This window comes from Phoca vitulina, unplaced genomic scaffold, assembly GCF_004348235.1.
Source record: "Phoca vitulina isolate PV1807 unplaced genomic scaffold, GSC_HSeal_1.0 scaffold11, whole genome shotgun sequence".
Classification (NCBI taxonomy): domain Eukaryota; kingdom Metazoa; phylum Chordata; class Mammalia; order Carnivora; family Phocidae; genus Phoca; species Phoca vitulina.
This window is the reverse complement of record NW_022589714.1, coordinates 3,400,547-3,426,328: the sequence shown is the minus strand read 5'-3', so window position 1 is coordinate 3,426,328 and position 25,782 is coordinate 3,400,547. Positions and strand designations below refer to the sequence as shown.

Here is a 25,782-nt window from a genome sequence, read left to right as displayed (position 1 = left end):
TAACTAGCACTGCTACTTACTACGATGAAAGTCTAAAAGTAAAAGGAATACAAATAGGATTGTGATTTTTTTTTTATAAATTAGATTTTAAAAAAGATGAATAAAGGTCTTTGTTTCTTAGTAATGAATTCATGCAATTTATAGCTAATTTATTCTAAACTCCCTTGAGACCATGTAATATGGTCTATACTTTGTACAATAAACCTGTATTTAAATGCCCAAGCAATTTTTAAATCTATAGAATACATATGGCAGCTCTACTTATAAAAGTTAAAACATTACCCAAAAGAGGGAAATTTGATGATATTTAAGGAATTCATATAATTATATAATGGTCAGTAAAAATATCTTTGATACTAACATGTTAATTTACATGTAGCTTAGACAGTCAATTTCCAAAGAATTAAACGAAAATAAAATGTATTTAAAAAAGCTGCAAAAGCCAGACCTCCTTTGATTACTGAAAATGTGTCTGAAACCTGCAATGCATTCTCTTTATCAGTATGAACATAAAGCATCTTTAAGCTATAGATATACAAAACTTCCGGTTGATAGGGGTTTCTAACAAAGAATATAAAGTAGTAATTTAATACAAATACAATTATTACATCTGTAGTGTTACATTGGACAATGCTGGTGTAGTATATGGACATTTAGAAAATCTAAAGCCTCAACTGCTATTATCCAGTGAAATGCATTTCCTACAATTAAGTATAATTTTTAAACGAAAGTCATAAATAACAGGTGCCAATATAATAAAATTAAGATATTAAAAATAACCATGAGCACAACCACTACATGTAGATTTGCAAAAATCCTGGATCATAATTGTTCCTACTATTCCATTATTCAATACTTGGAAGTCCAGTTCACTAAGATAGTTTTCTGATGTACACAAAGAACAAAATGAGCTCCTTCCATACCCTCCCCCATATTCTGTCTCCTGAGATTCAAAGCTTAATATGAGTTCCATTTTCCAGAGATAAAAGGACTGCATTAACAATGATGTGCCCTAGCTTTCTTCTTTTTATAATAAATTACCATATTTATATTTTGATGCTGTCATATGCTAGAGGATATTAAATATCCTCTTGTCGTAATTAACTCTTTAAACCAAATTAAATGCCTTGGCTCAAAACAGACTGTGAAAGTTAAAAGAATATAATTCTATTGCTAATTATTTTGCAATTATTTTAATAATCAGAGCTATTTAATTTATTCCATAATTGATTTTAATTGAGAAATGTGGTGGCTAAAAAGCTCAAATCTTTCCTCCTTTAAGATACAAACAAGAATTTGCATTTGAGGTATTTGGCAATATTTAGTAACCTCACAAATACTTCAGGCCAAATCCTAATACAAAAAATATAACTAACTGCTAATTTTAACAATTCTATCCATAATTATATCAAATATGAGCCACTGGGCTTAGGGATATTTTTATTATAAACACAATTGTTTCTGCAGTAGACTAATGAAATGCCATGGAAAATAACTTTCCTTTATATATACAATACAAACAAGTCTATTTTTAGGAGTAAATAAAATTCTCTACTTTTCAAGGACAATCTAAAAATTTCTGATGACCTAAAGATATTATAAAGATATTTTTTAAAAAGTCTTTGTATATGGTCTGAAAAAAAAAGTTTCTTAGAAATAATAAACAGAAATAACAAAATTAGTACTTCAAATTAACTTTTAGGATTGTAATAAATATACAAATCAATGAGAACTGTTATAATGTAACCTTTTATTTCCCCCAACATTAAGGTGGTCATTTATTTTTTGCAAATTAAACCATAATAGAAAGATTTACAGTTATGAGAAAATACCAAATAAGCACACTTCTTAACAATATTATGTACAAATATACTTGAACTTAGAGAAAGACTCTGAAAAAAGGGTAAAGTCAAGGTATGAAATGACCACTAAGGAGCACCAGAGCCAGGTGAAATAGGGATGAGTTTAAGTAACTGTTAAAAATCTGATAATAAAATTAAAATATAAATCCCAACAAACTTTTTGAAAGACATATAAAGAAAAAATAAAAACACAATGCACATGATTTATATCTAAAAGGGTAGACTGAAGTAAGTCAAACAGAGAAACACAATTATCATATGGTTTCGCTCATATGTGGAACATAAGCAATAGCACAGAGGACCATAGGGGAAGGGAGGGAAATCCAAAGGGGGAGAAATCAGAGAGGGAGACAAACCATGAGAAACTATGGACCCCAAGAAACGATCTGGCAGGAGGAAGATGGGGGGAGAGTATAACAGGGTGATGGGTATTGAGGAGGGCACGTGCTCTGATGATCACTGGGTGTTATACTTAACTAATGAATCGTTGAACACTGCATCAAGGACTAATTATGTACTAGACAGTGGCTAACTGAACATAATAAAAAAAATTAAAATAAAATAAAATAAAAGGGTAGATTGTACTGACAAAGAGCAAGAGAAACCGGGGAGTAGCTAAACAGCATATCAAGCTTCTTGTTTTACATATGGGAGTCTCAAGAGACAGTTTCACTCTAGAGTGAGACAGAGTTTAAAAGGCCTCTGACAAACTTAAGGGTGATTACAAATAGAAATTAAAATAGAATACACAATATTAGACGGTAACGAAAATCTCTATTCCTTCTGTTACAGATTGCATGTTCATATTCCCTTATGTTGAAATGTAATCCCCAATGTGACGATGTTTTGAGGTGGTGCCTTTGGGAGCTCATGAGGGTGGAGCCCTCATGAATAGGTTTAGTGCTGTTATAAGAAATGGGCAGGGGCACCTGAGTGGCTTGGTCAGTTAGGCATCTGACTCTTGATCAGCTCAGGTCTTGATCTAGGGGTTGTGAGTTTGAGCCCACGCCTAGTGTGGAGCCTATTTAAGAAAAAAAAAAATCTTTTTAATTGAAAAAAATTAAAAAAAAAAAGAAGAGGAGGAGGAGGAGGAGGCTGGACAGCTAGCTCCCTCTTCTTCTGCCCTATGAAGATACAATGAAACTGCGACCTGGAAGAGGGCCCTTTACCAGAACCAAACTATGCTGGCACCCTGATCTCAGACTTCCAGCCTCCAGACCATGAGAAATTTTTGTTGTTTAAGCCACCCAGTCTATGGTATACTGTTACAGCAGTTTAAGCTGACAGGGTGGGGGGAGGAGAGAAGGGGGTTATGCAGGAATAATTTTGTGATCATAATTTATGAAACAAGGAATAAAACAAAACAATACATAAATATATTTTTAAAAGTCAAAAAAAGGCAGAAAGACTACTTGAAAATTAAAAATAAAAGATTAAGGATCATAAAAGATGATAATTTTAAACATGTCTGACTCCTCATGTCCAACTCCAAATTATCAGCCTTTTTTTAAGCTAAGTAAGTATCTTTTGAGTATGGAATTTGAAGGCTTCCTGTCAAGGGAAGTGATTTGTGACTTTCTCCTGCATGGGCTAAAAAGAGCTGCAAGATGAAGACTTAAAATTACCAAATCATGGGGAAAGTACACACCACAGAAATCTGTGAAAATCCTAGAGACAAGGGAAACATCAGCCCCAGGTGATGTGCCTGGCCTTCCTGGCCCATTAGAAGCTAAGGCTGAAAATGTCTGAAGCCTGAGATGGGAGAATGTGCAGAATAAGGAAGCAGGGAGGCTTTCCCTTTTAGTGCAGAGAACTAGAAACCTCTATATAATTGATGCAGTGGGATAAAGAACACCTATTTTTCCTTCTTGTGTGGGCTGCCACCATTTACAGCACTCCAACAGCTAGACCTGTACCCCAATGAGCCAATAAAGAAAAATAAGAACAAAATAGCCCATAAAGGGAGGAAAAAGAATCAAAGTGACATTAGACTTCTCATCTTTAACAATGGAGCCAAAGGACAATAAAAAGAGAGAAAACAGCTGCACCTCAGGAATTCTAGTGAGACATGATTAACCTGTCAGGAAAAAGAAAGATATGTGCAGATATGCACAAATTAAGAGTAATATATAACCTATGCTAGTATTGAGAAACTTACTTAAGAAAAATACTCTTGAGAGAAAAATACTCTTGAGAGAAAAATACTCAAGAAATTATTAACCAGAGAACAAATGAATTCTGAACAAGAAACAGAAAATGAAGGAAAGAGAAAACTGGTAGGCAATGAATCTTACAATATATAAATGCTATTAAATTTAAATTAGACAATGACAAACTGGAAATGTGCAGTGCAACAGTCAAAAAATATATTCTTGAAATAAAAGAAGTATGCATGGTTTTAAGACAAATTCTAAAAAACAAAACAAACAAACAAAAAAAACCCCACAAAAAACAGCCTTGAAGCAAAATTATTAAGATGTTCGTAATATCTATAGGATTGGGTTGGGGAGAATTTCTGGTATTATTCCAATAAAACTTAGGGTGGGGACGGTAGTGAGAATAAAAACATTGCAATGATTTCATCTGGAGAAACAGAGAAAGGTAAAGCATTAGAAAGTATTCCAAGTTTCTGATGTAATGGTGGGCGAGGGGGACTGAAGAGACCATCTTGGTAGGGGAAATAGTTGGTATCTTATTTTCAAATAATACAGAAATATATATCTAATTACAAATGTAGGAAAAGGAAAGGTAACCACTAATATAATGAAAAAAGTATCATATAATTCCTAAGTTAACAAGGAGGAAAATGCAATGAATATTAATGTGATCAAACAGAAAGGTTTTTTTAAGGGGAAAAAAGGTAAAATAAATAATAAATATAAATTAAGGTAGAAAGAATAAAACCAAATACCTTAGCACACTAATTTTGAATGAACTAAATTTTCTTGTTAAAGGTGGCTTAAAGAACAAAATTCTCTTGGCTAAAAACTGAGTTAAATAAAACCAAACACATTTTCAAGAACAAACTTAAAACAAAGTAATAGAATTTCTCCAACAAAGAATTTGGTTTGATGTTTAAAAAGAATGAATATATTGACCATATACAAATCACACTTTATCACTACATTCTTAAAATGTATCTACAAAATTCAGTAAGATGGCAGCAAAACTCAGAGTATGTGGCTTTTGAAGTTTCTTCTAGCTTGCCCATTTGAAGCTAAGTGCTAGCAATACGAGGGAAACTGTCCAGAGTGAAAGTTGTAGAAAATGCGAGATGGAAAGTAAGAGGAGCGGGGATCACTAGCTTTCTAGAATTCTTGTATCCTCAGACTGAAACCCTAGAAAAGTTATCTAATTTGATTGTAAAAAAAATTGTCTTTAACTAGATGTTAGCTCAACAACGGACATCTACCATACCACATTGCTACATTATCCACTGATTTCATAAAAGGACTAGTCATCAAATATGCACAGCTGCACTGTCGGTGTGTAACAATGACTGGTCCCTGCATATGTGTGATCATGTATTTCCTGTGTCCCAAAGCCAGAAGATCTTAGCATGATAGCTGTAGTTGTGAACTACCACAGGGAAACAAAAAAGATAAAGGGGCAAAAAAAACACCCAACAAATTCAAGAAAAAAAAAAGCATAAAAGGTAATATTAGTATCAGACTAGAAGGAATTTAGGGTTAAAGGCAATAAAAAGAATAAAGAGGTACATGATATAATGACAGAAGGCATGATCGGGGGGGCAGAAACATCAATTTTAAAATCTGAACATTTTAAGCAGCATGGGATCTAAATATAAAGGTAATAGATATACAAAGAGAACTTGGTTATAATGTAAGGCTTCAAAACACTTCTTATAAAAGGGGAAGAACTAGTAAAAGGGATAAAGGAATTCACTAATTCAGTTTTAAAAACTCAATTTAATAAATACAAAGAAAATGTTACATTCCTCAAGTAGTGAAATATCGTCAGTATGTCCAAGGTATATCTAGAAAAGTCAACACATGATACTGAAGACAAGGTTAACAAAATAAAAATTTTTTAAGTCAAGATTTTACAAGCAAGATTTTCTAATTAAAATTCAGTGAAAACAGGATAAAAACAAAAGGCAACAAAATGTGCCTGGTTAAAAAGATAAAAGTTTTTTCTTTTTGAAATTATACCACAGGATTTTGACAATATTTAAACTTAAGTAACATCTTTCACAAATTAATCCTAAACTCTGAAATTTTCCAACCTCAGGCTCCAAAAAGCAACTTTTACTTATCTTTACAAGTTTAAGTAACAGCCTTAGGCACCTCCATCTGTTATATAAGCATTTGTATTTTGTTAAGTTCCAGTATGCCATACGTTAGACACGATTATTTGCGTGATTTAAAAGATTTAAGGGGGTGCCTGGGTGGCTCAGTCGTTAAGCGTCTACCTTCGGCTCAGGTCGGGATCCTGGGGTCCTGGGATCAAACCCCGGATCGGGCTCCCTGCTCAGCAGGAGCCTGCTTCTCCCTCTCCCACTCCCCCTGCTTGTGTTCCCTCTCTTGCTGTATCTCACTCTGTCAAATAAATAAAATCTTAAATATATATATAAATATATAAATATATATATAGATATATAGATATATAAATATATATAGATATATATAGATATATATAGATATATATATTTAAGAACTATTTTAAATGGATTTCAAATCTATTTTTCCTTATTATACATCAAATTTAGTTATCCCAGAACGTTCTTACTCACTTGATAGTTTTTTCCACTATATTGCAGCTTTTAAAAAAGGTGAAGATGTTCCCTCCTCATAAGGAAGAGGAAAATAAAAAGCTCTTAAGTGATTCATGTTTGGTAGAAGTGTTTGTGAATTATTCCATAATAAGTAAAAGCCTGTTTGATAGAAAATTACCAAAATTAATTTTGTAACAGTGTTGTAATAACTGTAATTCAGAAATTCAATTTAGAAAATATTCACTGAATATACTCCAGTGCCTGGCAAATAGGAAAGAACAAATGAATGAATGTTCAACAAGGAAAGGGTTAGCAAAGAAGTAGAGGAGGCAACCTTCTCAGATATTATACTTTTGTTGCATGGTGTACATTGCTCCAGGTAATACCTGATCTCCTGAAATCATATGCAACATTTTATGCATATATTCCTCAGACTTTGTCTTTTATAACACTGACATATTTAAATAATATAAACCCTTGGGCGCCTGGGTGGCTCAGTTGGTTAAGCTACTGCCTTCGGCTCAGGTCATGATCCCGGGGTCCTGGGATCGAGTCCCACATCGGGCTCCCTGCTCTGCGGGGAGCCTGCTTCTCCCTCTCCCACTCCCCCTGCTTGTGTTCCCTCTCTCGCTATGTCTCTGTCAAATAAATAAATAAAATCTTTAAAAAATAAAATAAAAAATAAAATAAATAAATAAATAATATAAAAGATCCCTTTTTCAAAAACATAGAATGTTCTACATTTGGGATCTGTTTAATGTTTCCTCATGGTTAGACTCAAGTTATATATCCACAGTCAGAATACCAGGTAAATGAAACACATGATGCCAATTTTCCCCTCACTGCTAACGTTAATTTTGATAAGCCAGTCATGGGGTTATCCAATTTCTCAACTGAATAATTACTATTCTTCCCCTTGTTAAGTTAGAGGCAATCCATAGAAAGATATTTCACAACCATAAAAATATTCTGCTTCTCATAAAAATTTCTCTCCTGGGGTATTATGCTGAGCGAAATAAGTCAAACAGAGAAAGACATGTATCATATGACCTCACTGATATGAGGAATTCTTAATCTCAGGAAACAAACTGAGGGTTGCTGGAGTGGGGGGTGGGGTGGGAGGGATGGGGTGACTGGGTGATGGACACTGGGGAGGGTATGTGTTCTGGTAAGCGCTGTGAATTGTGCAAGACTGTTGAATCTCAGATCTGTACCTCTGAAACAAATAATGCAATATATGTTAAGAAAGAAAAAAAGAAGAAGAAGAATGTAGCAGGAGGGGAAGAATGAAGGGGGGGAAATCGGAGGGGGAGAAGAACCATGAGAGACGATGGACTCTGAAAAACAAACTGAGGGTTCTAGAGGGGAGGGGGTTGGGAGGATGGGTTAGCCTGGTGATGGGTATTGAGGAGGGCACGTTCTGCATGGAGCACTGGGTGTTATGCACAAACAATGAATCATGGAACACTATATCTAAAACTAATGATGTAATGTATGGGGATTAACATAACAATAAAAAAATTAAAAAAAAAAATTTCTCTCCTGGACTTAGCATCCATTGATTATACTTGCTTGAGCAAATCTTCACTATGATGGTGGCAAAATGTTTTCCAACTCCAAGATTCCTTCCACATGTACCAATGAGCATTCTACTCTAAGCAAGACTACCTTTTCTCCCCATTTATTATCAGTATGGGCTCATGGATTCCAATTTTTATCAAAGTTTGTAATTCATTACTATCCTTCATTGTTTTGGTATTCATACTGTCTTAGATTTGGCCAGTGGGAGTCACTTTTAGTTAGCTCCTGTATCCTTTCAACATGTCCCCAACTTTCCTTTTCATCTTTTTGACCACTTTCTTACTTTCTGGCATAAAAAATGTTCTAGGGTCATCCTTCAACTTCTGTGCTTAGTCCTACAATAAGCCACTTCTTTGAGGATATCTGGTTCTCTTTAGTAGGAAATGATATTAGAAAGCAGCATCTTGGTGCTAAACTCATTATAAGTAAGGCATCTGCTTCTAGGTTTTATCAGGGGGACAGAGCTAGGAAAAGTGTTTACTTGTGTGTACTACCCACATACATACATATATACTCACTTAGATACGTTTATATATGCTTATATATTTGTATATGTGTGTGCACATATATACATATTCTATTATTTTAAAAATTCTAATCCATTCCATAGAATTCTTCACTGCCTTCTTCTATTCCATATTTTTGTCTTCTTCTTTCCTCAGTGAGAACCCTGACTCCTAAAACGAGTACTCATTTGTTCAATCCCTAACACTTCTAAAACAGTTTTACATTTCTAAACCCATTACACTGTGAAAAACCAATCTACTAAAAAAAGAGTTCAAAATTTGTTTACAGTCCTCTCCATCTCACCCCTCCAGAGGGCCTACAGTTGAACAGTATGTTCATTAAGTTACCTAAATTCTCCCCCACACCCTGAATGTGATTGATTCAAGTAGGAATTTAAATAGTATTAAATCTATACAATATTCCCCAGGTATCTACCAAGTGACAAGCTTCTCATAACATAAAAGCTAACTTAGAGAAAAACTGCAATTAAGGAAAACGTACATTAGATTAGAGCAAAAGACACAAGCAAAAGGTTCTCATTGTAAAGAATAATTTAAAATGAATAAATATAAAATGTTAAACTCCAAACAACCAAATGACGAAAAAAGATGATACCAATTTCTCTTTTAAATTAATAAGTGTAAGGAAGTAATTTGACTCCAGAGAAGTCACATGCAGATGTTTTGAAACCACATGCTCCTTTTCTCCTACTAGTTACTCATAGGCACTTTGACGATGATATTTATTTTTGGTAGATGGACTGGGAAAGATTTTCTGTGATGAAATGAAAGCGTTAACAGACATTAGTAATACCTACTATAGAAAGCCAGGCAGAGGAACTGTAAAGTCAGCTGTAGCTCCTCCTTTCCTCTCCCAGCCCACACTGGAAATAAAACATAATCAAGAATTTAATACAGAAACCCGCTAAAGGACTAAAATCCAAGGAAGCATTTGTCTTAAAAAAAAAAAAAGTTTAGGTGATGAGAATATTTCAAATAAGGTAACTAAAGCAGTTACTATGGCCCATTTGTTAGAAGATGAAAATAGCCATTGTTACATACCAAAAAAAAATATGACCAACTATATGCCAAATAGCTTAGTCATTAAGTATGCAATAACATTGGCTATATTAGTGTTTTTATCTCTAATTTCACTTAATGACATATAAAATAAAAGTTAAGCATTTCATTCCAAAACAGAGGCAGGAGAGGAAAAAACAAAAGAGAAAAAGACTCTGCTCAGCAAAGAAATGACTTTTTCCAAATAGTTTATTAGCTATATTCTTGCTGACTTAATGCTCTCTTATATAAGAACAGTTTTTTCAACCCTTGGAATATTTTACCACTCTAATTTCCTTCTTAAAAATAAAAACACTAGTTCAAATAAGCATGAAAAAGAGAATTAATCATTCTATTTTTTAAATAAACCTGAGCAAAAGAAAAAAAAAACATTCTAGTCGGCAGAGTAGGACATCTTCATACATTTTCAATAGGAGGTAAAGTAAAATCATATAGTTGATTCTACTGATTTCATTGTGCTTGCTATTAAGCTGGATTTCTCAACTTCAAATGCACAAACCTAAACAGGTTAAAGACCTGAGCTCCTTACTAGAAGGGAGAGGCCAAGTCCCCTTGAAGAAGGACCTAGCAACACTACCTCAAGTATATATAATATAAATCCACCATTAGCAAACAACAACCCGCAGGCCTTATCTATCCTAGCACCTGCTTTTGTAAATAAAGTTTTATTGGAAACAGCCACACTCATTCATTTACATATTGTCTGACTGCTTCTGCACTACAACACAGCAGAGTTAAGTGAGATAAAGACTGTATGGCCTGCAAACCCAAAACTATTTACTATCTGGCCTTTTATTAAAAAGAAATGTGCTGACCCTTGCTGTAAATCTTCATCGAATTATTCTTCAAAACACTGGCAGTGCTTGCTAGGGTGATTTCGCACTGGAAAAAAGAAATATTCAGACCAGTCAGGGACTCAGATACGCACTTTAAACTGACATTAATTATCAGGGACGGAAAATGCCATCATGGTCTGTCAGTTAGAGAGAGAGCTTAGGGTGATCTGGTGATAAATGCATTTCCGGCTCAAGTTTAAATCTAAATAGGACAATGTGTCCACGGATGTAACCTGTGGTTATTTTCCAGTTCCTGAAAGTATAATTGGAAGAGAAATATTTGGCAACTGGAAGAATTTCCACCTTGGCTCTCTGACCCAAGGCATAAGCCTTCCATATTCTAGGAAAAACCAAATGAAAGCCTCTAGAACTTGTACTCCCTGACACGGACGTAAAGCAAAAGCAATAATGCATCCATATCCTCAAGACAGGCGCAGAGATCAGTGCCACTATCCAAGACTTAAAAAGATGTTGGAGTGATAAATATCAATCATATATCCATTTAATTTACCTGTTTAGCCTATACAAAAGGTGGGTGATTGTGAAGAGTGATTACAAATTACCACAAATTCAATCAGGCTGTGACACCAAATGCTGCGGCTGTTTCTGATGTGCTATCTTTAATGAAGCAAATCAACACAATCTGAAATCTTACATACAACTACAAGATGGCAAATATTTTGTCTCTATATTAACTGAGGTACTATCAGAAAATATTTGCCTTTGCCTGGCATGACCAACAACATAATTCATGGCCATCAACTCTCCTGCTTTTTGCCATAGTATAATTCGCAGAGACAGTAGTCGTGTTTTCTTAATAATTTAGTATTTATTATGTGACATGCAGTGGACTAAATGTTTATATTTATTTTCTCATTAAATTTCAACAAGAGATAGGCACTTCTATCATCTACATTATACAGTTGTAGAAACGCAAGAAACGCAAAGATTAAATAACGTAAGTAAAGAGGGGCAGAGCTGAAACTGAAACCTAAGTAGTAAAATCCAGAGCCCCTTTGCTTAAGAGGATCCAGTCTACTAAATCTGATGAATAAAAGAACTATTTTGTTTGCACATTTATCCATTTTTTTAGTTGACTGATACTTGCATTGTTTCTACTTTTTGGCTATTATGAATAATATTGCTAAGAAGATTCATGTACAGATTTTTGTGTGGATATAGGTTTTCATTTCTCTTGGATATATACCTGCGAGTAGAACTGCTCGTCATACGGTAAGTCTATCTTTAACATTCTGAGGAACTGCCAGAGTGGCTACGCCAATTTACAATCTCAGTGTTTGAGGGCCCCAATTTCTCTATATCCTTACAAAACTGATTATTATCTTTATATTTTTCAGAGACCATGATCATTCTGACATTACACAGAAAACACTGATCCATAACACTGATGACTTTGGACTTATGCTTATTAAAAATGAGGAGGAGGAAGCATAAAGTTCTTTGGATGCCTTAGTAAGACATATGTGAGACAGTAGATGAGAGAGAAAGGGCACCTAGCCTGGGTGGCTCCGTCAGTTAAGCGTGTGCCTTCAGCTCAGGTCATGATCCCAGAGTCCTGGGATCAAGTCCCACATGGGGTTTCCTGCTCAGCAGGGAGTCTGCTTCTTCCTCTCCCTCTGCCCCTCCCCACCACTTCTTTTCTCACTCTCTCTCTCAAGTAGATGAATAAAATTAAAAAAAAAAAAAAAAAAAGTTGAGAGAGAAAATACACAAAAATTAAGGGGCTCAACACTGAAGTAAGATTTCTAGGAATCCAATGGTCTAAGACCATCAGATAGCCTCTCCAAGGTGAAAGAGAAGTTACTACATGCACACCATTTACTACTAAAAGGGGGAAGGGGAGTGAGGCACAATGCTTGACAAGCATTTATAAGGGATCAGAGGAAAAGAAAGCTCTGTAACAAATCCAGGCTGTAGTATAAGCTGTTCTATTACTTGAACCTTATAACCCAGTATATCCATTGTCCAGAGCTTTGGGCAAACCCCAACAAGAGAATCATACCAGTCTTCAGGGCTTTAGAGCAAAACCATGCCACTTCCTAAAGATCATAATTCTTTTGAGAAACAGATCCTAGCCTGTTATTGGACCTTGAAAGATACTGAAGGCCTAATCATGGGAAACAAGTAACCATATGATGACTTAAATTGCCCATGATGAAAGGGGTACTATTTAACCCACTAAGCCATGAAGTATAGGGGCAGTTGGAACAAACTCATTTCTAGGAGATAGTCGTGATATCTGTCTCTGGGCAATGTTAATCACTCCTCAAATTCGGTCACAGCTGCATACAAATACCTGTTACTTAATGACTGAATCGTTAAGTTAGTCAACATCAGCAGTCCTGACAGTGGTCATAAGACCACAGCTGAAACTTCCTTTCTGTCCATTTCATTTTTCCTTTGTTCTGAGATGATCCAGACTTTTTACTTGGTGGGGTGACACAAAACCTTTATTCCGGATAGATTTTATCCTCAGTGGTTTTACCTTTTTTTTTTTGTTTGTTTATATAGTTTTTCATTAACTTTTACTGTTGGACATGGAAGTACTAAGAGGCAGAGGTACCTCAGAGAATACCCTAGGTTCCACAAGTAGTCCTTTCTAATGGTTTCTGTAGCAGCAATCCAACTTTTCTTTGGTAATAGAATTGGTCACTTTAGCCAGTAATCAGTCAATTAATCAATCTCTCTCTTTCTTTCTTTTCACTTGTTGGTTCAGTTACATGAGAAGCACAAAATGGTCAACCAGCAGTTTCAATTTCGAATTCAGTGGAAAAACTTTGTGTTCCTTGATACAGAAGCATTCCTACTTGCAAACCAAAATTTCTACACCAGAACTGCTGGGATGGGAAACAAAAATTCTGTGAGTAGATAGTTAGAAATCATATTGCAATGAGGACGGTTCTTTGACTCATGTATTTTGGCTAAGGGAGAAACTACGCCGTATATTTGGATACAGATTTAAAACCATGTCCCACATCCAGTGAGAACACCATCCTTTTATTAAAGTGTGGTCTTCTAACTGGTGTTGCAACTGAATTTTCAGCTGACCATCCTACTGTTCTGTTAAGTCAGATGCTTCTAGGTGGGAGGTAAGACCAGTGAATTTCAAGGCTATGAGCCTACTGCCCCACTTATTTTTGCTGTGAAGTAAGTTTTATGGCAACCTTTGCTAATGAATAAGACATCCCATAAGTCCACAGAAGGTAATGTTAGTAGAAGTGTTAAAGAGAAAAAAAAATTTTTTTTAAATCTAGAATACTTATGTGATCTAGTAAGGATAAATTGCTTATCTGTGTTACTTTGAATAGTAAGAGAATAAATACATGCATCTCAAGTGAAAGAATATTTTTGCTGTTCTATGGAAATTAAAGTATGTGTAGAATTGAATGGATAAGTAAACTAAAGAAGTGTACTGTGCTAATATCAAACTATTGTCACTTGGTTTCAAACTCATTCTGTATGCTCCAATTTGTTATTTTAGAACTCTTGGTGGGTGAGGGAGGGTACTAAAAGACTAAAGAAGAAAGAAGGAAATTACTCTCTCCTGTTTGCACAAGTTTTCTACCCTGGGGTGACAACTGATTCCAGTAGTACCAGCTGGCTCCACTAAAGTTTTTCCCACAGACCTAGAACCAGCTTCACTGGGCCTCCTCTGAAAAATCAGCACCTGCTAGCCAGTACTGTACCCTTCCTCAGATGTCAAAATTCAGAGCCATAAGATTTATCCTCCAAGATCTTGAGGCAACACCACCACCAGCTGGCAGTAACCTTCTAATGAGTTCTATAGGGCCCCCTCCAAACTTTTATATTTTAGTAATTCACCCTCATTCCTTTTTTCCTTGCACGGTAGGTGCTTCTTACAGTTACTATCTCTTCAACACTTCTTTGCCTTTTAAGTTCTTTAATAACTGATTACAATTCTCCATATTAAATTAATTGTTAAAATAACTGTTGCGGTTTTTGTTTTTTACTATGCCCAAACTGATAAATCTATTAATATCACATAACTATGTGTGAATATAAAATCAAACAATGAAGTTGGACAGTAGACGTGAGTTCAGTTTCAAACCTCTAAGAATATCTTGTATCTCAACAGGCTGGACCCATTTGTAAAAGTCACTATTTATGTTATTAGCAACTTTCCTAGAAACACACATGAAGATACAGAGATCTTAAAAGATTTATACAGTAAAAAAAAGACACCAAATATTTCAATTTCCCTATTATAAATGATACTTCAATATAATTTTTATACACACACCTTTTGGTATTTTTGCATATATATATATATATATATATATATATATAAACACATACATTTCACCATTTAATATTTCTTGAGTGTCTACTATATACAAGTTACCATACTAGGTACTAGAAATACAACTATGCAGAAGACAAATAAGACTTCTCCTTCCGGGCGCCTGGGTGGCTCAGTTGGTTAAGCGACTGCCTTCGGCTCAGGTCATGATCCTGGAGTCCCGGGATCGAGTCCCGCATCGGGCTCCCTGCTCGGCGAGGAGCCTGCTTCTCCTTCTAACCCTCCCCCCTCTCATGTACTCTCTCTCTCTCATTCTCGCTCTCTCAAATAAATAAATAAATCTTTAAAAAAAAAAAAAGACTTCTCCTTCCACAAAACTTGAAGCATACTTCCTCAGGGTATATGCTACCTTATTGCCCACCAAAAGAGTTGTACCAATTTGCATTCCTATCAAACAGAATAAGAGAGTGCCTATTTGCTCACACCCCAATCAACCCAATCAAAAGGGATATTGTTAATATTTGCCAATGTGATGGGTGAAAAATTAAACTTCATTGTTTTAGAATGTTTTATTAGAGCAAATATCTTTATCTTTTCACAGAAAAGTGCAGCTTCTTCCTTTAGAACACTCCCCCCCCCCCACCACTTGATTATACAGGGCATACTTTTAATCTATGATATAACCACACAGTCTGCTGAGGTTAATTTAATAACTATAACCATCAAAATGACAAAAATAAACATTTATTAGATTCTATGCTGTATTCTTCACATGTATCATTTTATTTAATCCCTACCAAACCTAAAAAAGCAGTATTATTTTTGCATTTTAACTCAATAGCTTGTAAATATAAAGTCTATAATGGCAGAACCCATATTTACTTTGTTAACTCCTGCAATTTTATAGAGTATAAGCAAATCTTCACAACAAGAGATAAGAACTATTACTATGGGCATTTTTACAGATGAGGAAGCTTAGAAAGATTAGCAAGAAAGTAACAGCAGCAAGAAAGGACTGAAGCTAGGATTTGATTCTATACAGTCTGGGCCAAGAACCCATGTTCCTAACCATGAGGCCTGTGTTCTTAACCACTATACATATAGCCAAGGTTATTTTAAGATATTTGTTACCAAAAAAATCTACAAATAAAAGTTTTGTGACTTTATGTTCTTGCTCTCCAGGTGTTTAACAATTTATGATTAATTACACAAATAAGTTGAAGATATATGTACTTTAAAAGGGAAAAATTAATAGGGATTAGAATCAAATGGGAAATAATTCACACAGAAAACTGAACTTACACAGTTCAGCAAACAAAAGAACTGCAGGAGCAACAAAAAGGAAGTATGGACTTTTAAATCTATTTTAATTAAAACAAAAATGACAGCAAACATTTAAATGCTTAACATGTGCCATCTGTTCTATTTTACATATATTAGCTCATTTAATCCTTTTAAGTCTTAAGTCTTATGAGGTCAATTTCTATTTTATGAATGAGAAATAGAAGGCACAGAAAAAAGGAATGTGCTCAAGGTCACACAGCTAATAAGGATATTTAAACCCAGGCAGTCTGACTCTAGAATCTGTGCTCTAAACTACTATGCTATATAAATAATAAATTTATACTACTCACTATAAGCCACTGACATTGTACTCAAGAGTTTGCACTTTCCAGAATAGACCTTTGTAATTCTAGCTTTTGACACAATGACCAGTTTTTGGTTATAGATAAGTTAATATAAACCCATAATATTTTTTAAAACACATAGCTCTCAGATAAAAATCTCTATTGTATGTCTATAAAGTTTAATACAATGCAAATAGCTAAGATATATAAAAGTTATTTTAGGCCATGATAAATCAAAGTTAATATACCCCAAATTTTCAGAAATGATACTAAAAGGAGTTAAAAAAAAAAAAAAGGCAAAGTTTAGATTTTAATTGCCATCGACAGGGCATTTAATAACACATTTTTCTATTTGTATTAAATTTTAATCTAACAAGAATCTATACTATACCCACTTTATTACAGCAGCTGAGTAAAACTCAAAACCATACTTTGAAAGCCTAAGACTTCATTAAAAAAAAAAAATGGAGACATTTTCAAGGATTGGTACTTGTATTATACTTTTTAAGACATTCTACTCCATTCTAAGCTTTAGATTAGATTAGCTTTTAGATTTAGAAATATTTAGAAGTGCAATCAAGAAAAGAAATGAGCTTGTCTCATGGCATTTTAATATCTTAGTACCACTTCACTGGTCACATGCTCTGTCTTACAATTTAGAGACATGGCTACTCTCCTTTCAAACTATTACAGGCATATTTCTTAAAATGCCCTCTAACATACAGCATCTACCATAAGCATTAGATGTAAGCTCATTTATTTAGTGAAAACTGCTATAATACATAACATTCTTTACATTAAAAAAGCATATTATGCTGGCTAACTGAATAACACATGCTTTATGTAATAGTTATCACACTGTATTTCATATTAAATACCCTATTTTTGAAAACTGACACCCATGTTACATAAATAAATTATGTACCTACACAAATATAACTTGCACATTCCTATCATAAAATCACCTTAAGTGCTAACATTGTGGTGTGTTTAAAATTAAAAGAATTAAAAGTAATTCCTTTTTTTTTTGGTAAGAAGACATTTAAAAATAGGTAAAATTTTAAAAGAACAAAATATACTTAAAAACATACTAAGAACAAAGCAAAACTGGGATGACAAACTATTAAACTGAATTACATCTTGCTATATTTAACTGCAGTGGACAACTGCAAGAAAAAAATATTACCATTTTTGCTACTTAGAAAACGGACATCCTATATATAGCCTCATGTAGCTTTTCAGTGCTAAGAATTATGATCTGTAAAAAGCAAAACAAAGTTTTTCAAAACTCAACAAAACATCAATAAAACACACACAAGGCCCTACAACCCAGCAGTTGCACTACTAGATATTTACCCCAAAGGGGCACCTGCACCCCAATAATTACAGCAGCAATGTCCACAACAGCCAAACTATGGAAAGAGCCCAGATGTCCACTGACAGATGAACAAATAAAAAAGATGGGGTATGTAAAAAAAAAAAAAAAAAAAAGATGGGGTATGTATATATACCATTGACTACTACTCAGCCATCAAAAAAATGAAACCTTACCATTTGCAATGATGTGGATGGAACTGGAGGGTATTATGCTAAGCGAAATAAGTCAATCAGAGAAAGACAATTATCATATGATCTCACTGATATGTGGAATTTGAGAAACAAAACGAGCATAGCGGAAGAGAGGGAAAAATAAAACAAAATGAAATCAGAGAGGAAGACAAACCATAAAAGACTCTTAATCATAGGAAACAAACTGAGGGCTGCTGGAGGGCAGGGGGATGGGAGGATGGGGTAACTGGGCGATGGACATTAAGGAGGGCACGTGATGTAATGAGCACTGGGTGTTATATAAGACTGATGAATCACTGACCTCTACCTCTGAAACTAATAATACATTATATGTTAATTAATCGAATTTAAATAAACACACACAAGGATTTACACTGCTTAACAAAGTATTATAAATATAGCATTAGACAAAATAGAAGATTAAGTAATGAAGTGATTTAAAATTTTTATTTCTTCCAAAGAACCATATTCACCTATGTCTTTTAAGGAAAAAAAAAGAAAGATGCAGGCAGCCTACCAGAATTAATCCCTCAGCCTCCACTGTTTTAGAAGTGCAGCAGACTTCTAAAAGGAACTCCCAGAGAACACATCAAGCCTACACTCAGCTTGCTTAACTACTGATGTGTAGGTTCCACAGCGACTGGCAACTCAGAATATCTGCATACTAGATACTTTGTCAGGAAGAATGATTTTGAATTCAGTACTTACCAACACTTATCCAAAGATTTTATGTATATAGTTTGGGGCAGTTTAAAAAAATTGATATTTAATTATTAATATTATTAAGAATAGCATATTAATATAAAGCATTTGCTGATGCTTAATAACAAACTATTAATTGGTATTGATATTAATATCAATAGTTATCCAAAAATTAACTAAGAGAAATAATATTTTTGGATAAGTATTGATAAGAAGTAAACTTAAGATTATTCTTTCTCACAAAGAATCTGATGTACAGATATTGTGGTTTGCCAATGCTATTTCTTTTATCTAATCTTTGATATTATTTGATGAAAAAAAATATATATATATCATGCAATCCCAAAAATAGTCAAAACTTTATCTATGTATCCTTGGATGAACTCAGACCAATACAGAGTAAAATACCTAAGCAACAGTATTTGGGGCCCCAGATAATTGTTCCAACTATACTTCGCTACTAAGTCAGAGACTCTTATTTAAGGATATAAGATATTAAATACTCTATTTTATGAAAATTGACACTCGTATGATTTATTAAACTCCCTTTTTTACTTAGGATTCACCACACTGCACAGTATCCTTTATCTAAAAATGCACAGTCTTTTAAGAAACTATCTTCTGAAGTCTGGATTCATATAACTGATCACATATCCTTCGTTCCATTAGCTACAAAAAGCAAATCTGCAGTTTACCTTTGGCAAGTAAAAAGGATTTCATATCATGTACTAGTAAACTTTTAATCTCTCTGTCAGTGTTATCTTATTTACTTCCTCTTTATGATTTCCTTGATTAAACATTTCTTATTTTCGTGCTATATATTTACTTACATAAAAGGTCATAATTTGTGGAACAAGGTGAACTAAAACAAGGTTTTGGAAAAACAATGAAAATATTCAGGCTAAAGCACCTTTATTCTAAAATAGCAACCAATAAAGTCATATAAGTAAGATTAACCAGTAAATGAAAAAACAACCGTTATGAAAAATCTTTTCTAAAGATTTTTTTTTTTCAGAGAGAGAGAGAGAGAGAGCACAAGCTGGGGAGACAGGCAGAGGGAGAGGGAGAAGCAGACTCCCCGCTGAGCAGGGAGCCCGATGTGGGGCTTGATCCCAGGACCCTGAGATCAGGACCTGAACTGAAGGCAGACACTTAACCAACTGAGCCACCCAGGCGCCCATACATTATGAAAAATCTTAATGAAAGTCAACAATTAAACTATGGAGAAATGTTTTTGCTATGCAAATGCAAGCTTGAAGTAGTTTCTTTCAAAGTAAAAAAGACTTACTTCAAAACACTTAGTTGTAACAACCATGGTCATATATTTGTAATTCAATTGGCAGGAATTGTCAAGTAAAATCTATTTTCACGTTTACAATTTAACAAAGTTCATTTTTTATATTAGAAATAACTGTACTTTTGAAGACCAAAATTAGTAAAGTTTAAAGGATACAAAATGTTGGTAGCTCTAACAGCTGAAAATCAGATGTATAGGTATGTACGTATATTGTAAAAATAAAGTATTTTACTTTTGCGGGGGTAAAGTATATGTAAAGTATCCAGTAAACAGTGAAACCTTATACAAACAGTATGATTTCATGTAAAAATGGTGGCAAAAGTGCATACTTACCCTTCTCCTCCCATTCTTGTTATCTTTAGGCGGAAATCCACAGAATTCAGACTGGGAGGCTTCCATTTCAAAATATCATCACATCGACCAGGTTTATATTTCTAAAATGAATTAAAATGACAATGGTTAATAAGAAGCTAAAAAATTAAATATATCAATTACTTTTTATAGTATGCTTTGTACTTTTTTAAACTGAAGGACAGTTGATATACGATGTTATGTTAATTTCAGGTGTACAACATAGAAGCTTGACAATTTTACATACTCTACATACACACTGCTCACCACAAACAGTACAGTTACCATCTGTCACCACACAAAGTTATTACAGTATTATTGAGTACAGTCCCTATGCTGTACTTTTCATCACTGTAACTTACTTTATAATTGAAAATTTGGGGCTCTTAAGTGAAATTTTATTTTTACTTTATTTTAAGCAAAATTACTACTTCTTTTCTGAATATAATTTTATCTTCAACTGATGGGCAAAGCTAGATACCTACCTGCCTGGTGATGGCCTTGCTCCTTTTTCTGCCAAAGCATGCAGACCCTTGTTTGTGAAAGTCCAGAAAAAGAATGAAACCTGTTATTCTCTCCAATCTTTCTATGACTTAAAGGAAGTTTGATCATTTTTTAAAAATTGTTTTTTCTTGTTCAGCTTTATTGTGGGATAATTCACAATGAATAAAATTAATGAGTAATTTTTTAAAAGATTTTATTTATTTATTTAAGAGACAGAAAGTAGTAGGAGGGGGAGGGGTAGAAGAAGAGGGAGAAGCAGACCCCCAGCTGAGCAGGGAGCCCAAAATGGGGCTCCATCCATCCCAGAATTCCGGGATCATGACCTGAGCCAAAGGTAGACGCTTACCTGACTGAGCCACCCAGGCACCCCTAACGAGTGAATTTTAACACATGGATAAAATCACGTAACCACTACCAAAATCATGATATATAGCACTCAATCACCCCAAAAAGTTTCCTCCTGACAACTGCACTCAATTCCATCCAACTCTCTGGCAACAGAGACCTTCATCTTATCACTATAGTTGTATCTTTTCCAGAATTCATAAGAAATACTTAACCTAAGGTTTTGCAATATATCAGTGCTGGTGCACATATCAGCAGTCTGTTCCTTTTTATTACTGAATGGGATTCCATTTTATGTATATACCACAAATTGTTTATGCATTTACAGACTGATGCATATTTGGGTTGTTCCCAGATTTAGGCTATCATGAATGAAGTTGCTCTGAACATTTGTGTAGACATGTTTTCCTAACTTGGGTAAATAAATAGAATTAGAATGGCTGGGTCACGTGGTAAATATATATTTAATATTATAAGAAACTGTCAAATTGTTTTAAAAAGTGGCTGTAACATTTTCCATTCCCCCCAGTAATATATGAGAGGTCAATTTGCTCCATATCCACTTCAGGACTAGGCATTGTTGGTCATTTTAATTTGGAAGTGTATCTCACAATTTTAATTTGCATTTCTCTAAGGACAGAAGATCTTTTTTTAAATATTTTTCATTTTTTTATTTAAATTCAATTAGCCAACATATAACACATCATTAGTTTCTGATACAATGTTCAATGATTCATTAGTTGCGTATAACACCCAGTGCTCATCAAATCTCGTGCCCTCCATAATGCCCATCACCCGGTTACCCCATCCCCCCACCCACCTCCCTTTCCCCAAACCTCAGTTTGTTTCCCAGAGTTAAGAGTCTCTCATGATTTGTCTCCCTCTCTGATTTCTTCCCACTCAGTTTTCCCTCCCTGTCCCTATGATCCTCTGCACTATTCCTTATATTCCATATATGAGTGAAAGCATATGGTAATTGTCTTTCTCTGACTGACTTATTTCACTTAGCATAATACCCTCCAGTCCCATCCACGTCAATGCATATGGTAGGTATTCATCCTTTCTGATGGCTGAGTAATATTCCATTGTTTATATGAACCACATCTTCTTTATCCATTCATCTGTTGAAGGACATCTTGGCTCCTTTCACAGTTTGGCTATTGTGGACACTGCTGCTAATAACATTGGAGTACATGTGGCCCTTCTTCTCACTACATCTGTATCTTTGGGGTAAATACCCAGTAGTGCAATTGCTGGGTCGTGGTGTAGCTCTATTTTTAATTTCTTGAGGAACCTCCATACTGTTTTCCAGAGTGGCTGTACCAGCTTGCATTCCCACCAACAGTGTAAGAGGGTTCCCCTTTCTCCACATCATTGCCAACATTTGTTGTTCCCTGCCTTGTTTATTTTAGCTATTCTAACTGGTGTATCTCATTGTGGTTTTGATTTGCATTTCCCTGATGCCAAGTGATATGGAGCATTTTATCATGTGTCTGTTGGCCATTTGTAGGTCTTCTTTGGAGAAGTGTCTGTTCATGTCTTCTGCCCATTTCTTGATTGGATTATTTGTTCTTTGGGTGTTGGGTTTGATAAATTCTTTATAGATCTTGGATACCAGCCCTTTATCTGTAATGTCATTTGCAAATATCTTTTCCCATTCCATAGGTTGCCTTTTGCTTCTTCCTTTGCTGTGCAAAAGCTTTTTATCCTGATAAAAGTCCCAACAGTTCATCTTTGCTTTTGTTTCCCTTGCCTTTAGAGATTGTATCTTGCAAGAAGTTGCTGCAGCCAAGGTTGATGAGGTTCCTGCCTATGTTCTCCTCTAGGATTTTGATGGATTCCTATCTCACATTTAGGTCTTTTCATCCATTTTGAGTTTATCTTTGTGTAGGGTATAAGAAAATAGTCCAGTTTCATTCTTCTGCAGGTTGCTGTTCAATTTTCCCAGCACCATTTATTGAAGAGACTATCTTTTTTCCATTGGATATTGTTTTCTGCTTTGTTGAAGATTAGTTGACCATAGAGTTGAGAGTCCATTTCTGGGCTCTCTATTCTGTTTCATTGATCTATATGTCTGTTTTTGTGCTAGTACCATGCTATCTTTATGATCACAGTTTTGTAATAGAGCTTGAAGTCAGGCATTGTGATGCCCCCAGCTTTGGTTTTCTTTTTCAACATTCCACTGGCTATTCGGGGTCTTTTCTGGTTCCATACAAATTTTAGGATTATTTGTTCCAGCTCTGGGAAAAAAGCTGATGATATTTTGATAGGGATTGCATTGAATGTATAGATTGCTCTAGGTAGCATAGACATTTTAACAATATTTGTTCTTCCAATCCACAATCATGGAACGTTTTTCCATTTCTTTGTGTCTTCCTCCATTTCTTTCATTGAGTGTTCTATAGTCTTCTGAGTACAGATCCTTCACCTCTTTGGTTAGGTTTATTCCTAGGTATCTTATGGTTTTGGATGCAATTGTAAATGGGATCGATTCCTTAATTTCTCTTCGTTCTATCTCATTGTTAGTGTATAGAAATGCAAGTGATGTCTGTGCATTGATTTTATATCCTGCCACTTTGCTGATTTCCTGTATGAGTTCTAGCAGTGTTGGGGTGGAGTCTTTTGGGTTTTCTACATAGAGTATTGTGTCATCAGGAAAGAGTGAGGGTTTAACTTCTTCTCTGCCGATTCAGATGCCTTTTATTTCTTTTTGTTGTCTGATTGCTGAGGACTTCTAGTACTATGTTGAACAGCAGTGGTGATATGGAAATTCCTGCCATGTTCCGACCTTAGAGGAAAAGCTCTCAGTTTTTCCCCACTGAGGATGATATTCGCTGTGGACTTTTCATAGATGGCTTTTATGATATTGAGGTATGTACCCTCTATCCCTACATTGTGAAGCGTTTTAATCAAGAAAGGATGCTGTACTTTGTCAAATGCTTTTTCCGCATGTATTGAGAGGATCATATGGTTCTTGTCCTTTCTTTTATTAATGTATTGTATCACATTGACTGATTTACAGATGTTGAACCACCCTTGCAGCCCAGGAATAAATGCTACTTGGTCATGGTGAATAATCCTTTTAATGTACTGTTGGATCCTACTGGCTAGTATTTTGGCGAGAATTTTTGCACCCATGTTCATCAGGGATATTGGTCTGGAATTCTCCTTTTTGGTGGGGTCTTTGTCTGGTTTTGGGATCAAGGTAATGCTGGCCTCATAGAAAGAGTTTGGAAGTTTTCCTTCCATTTCGATTTTGTGAAACAGCTTCAGAAGAATAGGTATTATTTCTTCTTTAAATGTTTGGTAGAATTCCCCCGGGAAGCTGTCCGGACCTGTGCTCCTGTTTGTTGGGAGATTTTTGATTACTGCTTCAATTTCTTAGCTGGTTATGGGTCTGTTCAGATTTTCTACCTCTTTCTGTTTCAGTCTTCGTAGTTTTTAGGTTTCCAGGAATGCATCCATTTCTTCCAGACTGCTGAATTTGTTAGCATATAGTTGCTCATAATATGTTCTTATAATTGGTTGTATTTCTTTGGTGTTGGTTGTGATCTCTCCCCTTTCATTCATGATTTTATTAATTTGGGTCCTTTCTCTTTTCTTTTGGATAAGTCTGGCCAGAGATTTATCAATCTTATTCTTTCAAAGAAACAGCTCCTAGTTTCGTTGATCTGTTCTACTGTTCTTCTGGTTTCTATTTCATTGATTTCTGCTCAATAATCTTTATTATTTCTCTTCTCCTGCTGGGTTTATTTTATTTGATGTTCTTTCTCCAGGTCCTTCAGGTGTAAGGTAGCTTGTGTATTTGGGATTTTTCTAATTTTTTGAGAGAGGCTTGTATTGTATGTACTTCCCTCTTAGGACTGCCTTTGCTATATCCCAGAGGTTTTGAACCAATGTGCTTTCATTCGCATTAGTTTCCATGAATTTTTTTCTAATTCTTAATTTCCTGGTTGACCCATTCATTCTTTAGTAGGATGCTCTTTAACCTCCAAGTGTTTGAGTTCCTTCCAAATTTCTTCTTGTGATTGAGTTCGAGTTTCAGAGCATTGTGGTCTGAACATATGCAGGGAATAATCTCAATCTTTTGGTATCAGTTGAGACCTGATTTGTGACCCAGGATGTGATCTATTCTGGAGAAAGTTCCATGTGCACTCAAGAAAAATGGGTATTCTGTTGTAGGATGAAACGTTCTGTATATATGTGTGAAGTCCATCTGGTCCAGGGTGTCTTTCAAAGCCCTTGTTTCTTTGTTGATCTTCTGCTTACATGATCTGTCCATTGCTGTGAGTGGGGTGTTAACGTCCCCTACTATTAATGTATTATTATCAGTATGTTTCTTTACTTTGATTATTAATTGGTTTATGTAATTGGCTGCTCCCACGTTGGGGGCATAGATATTCACAATTATTAGATCTTCTTGTTGGATGGCCCCTTTAATTATGATACAGTATCCCTCTACATCTCTTATCACAGTCTTTGGTTTAAAATCTAGTTTGTCTGA

At 34.9% G+C, this 25,782-nt stretch overlaps 1 protein-coding gene across 3 annotated transcripts in view; it reads right to left on the bottom strand.

Annotated features, from left to right (window-relative positions):
- Positions 1 to 25,782, bottom strand: part of RNGTT (RNA guanylyltransferase and 5'-phosphatase) — a 326,132-nt gene that overhangs the window by 109,594 nt on the left and 190,756 nt on the right. For 2 of the 3 annotated variants that reach the window (XM_032409299.1, XM_032409300.1), the window contains one exon: positions 20,412 to 20,512. In XM_032409299.1, coding sequence (XP_032265190.1) covers positions 20,412 to 20,512 — 101 coding nt within the window. Of the gene's footprint in view, positions 1 to 9,502; positions 9,569 to 10,579; positions 10,647 to 20,411; positions 20,513 to 25,782 lie in introns of all 3 variants that reach the window. The other variant, XR_004300164.1, reaches the window with a different exon arrangement.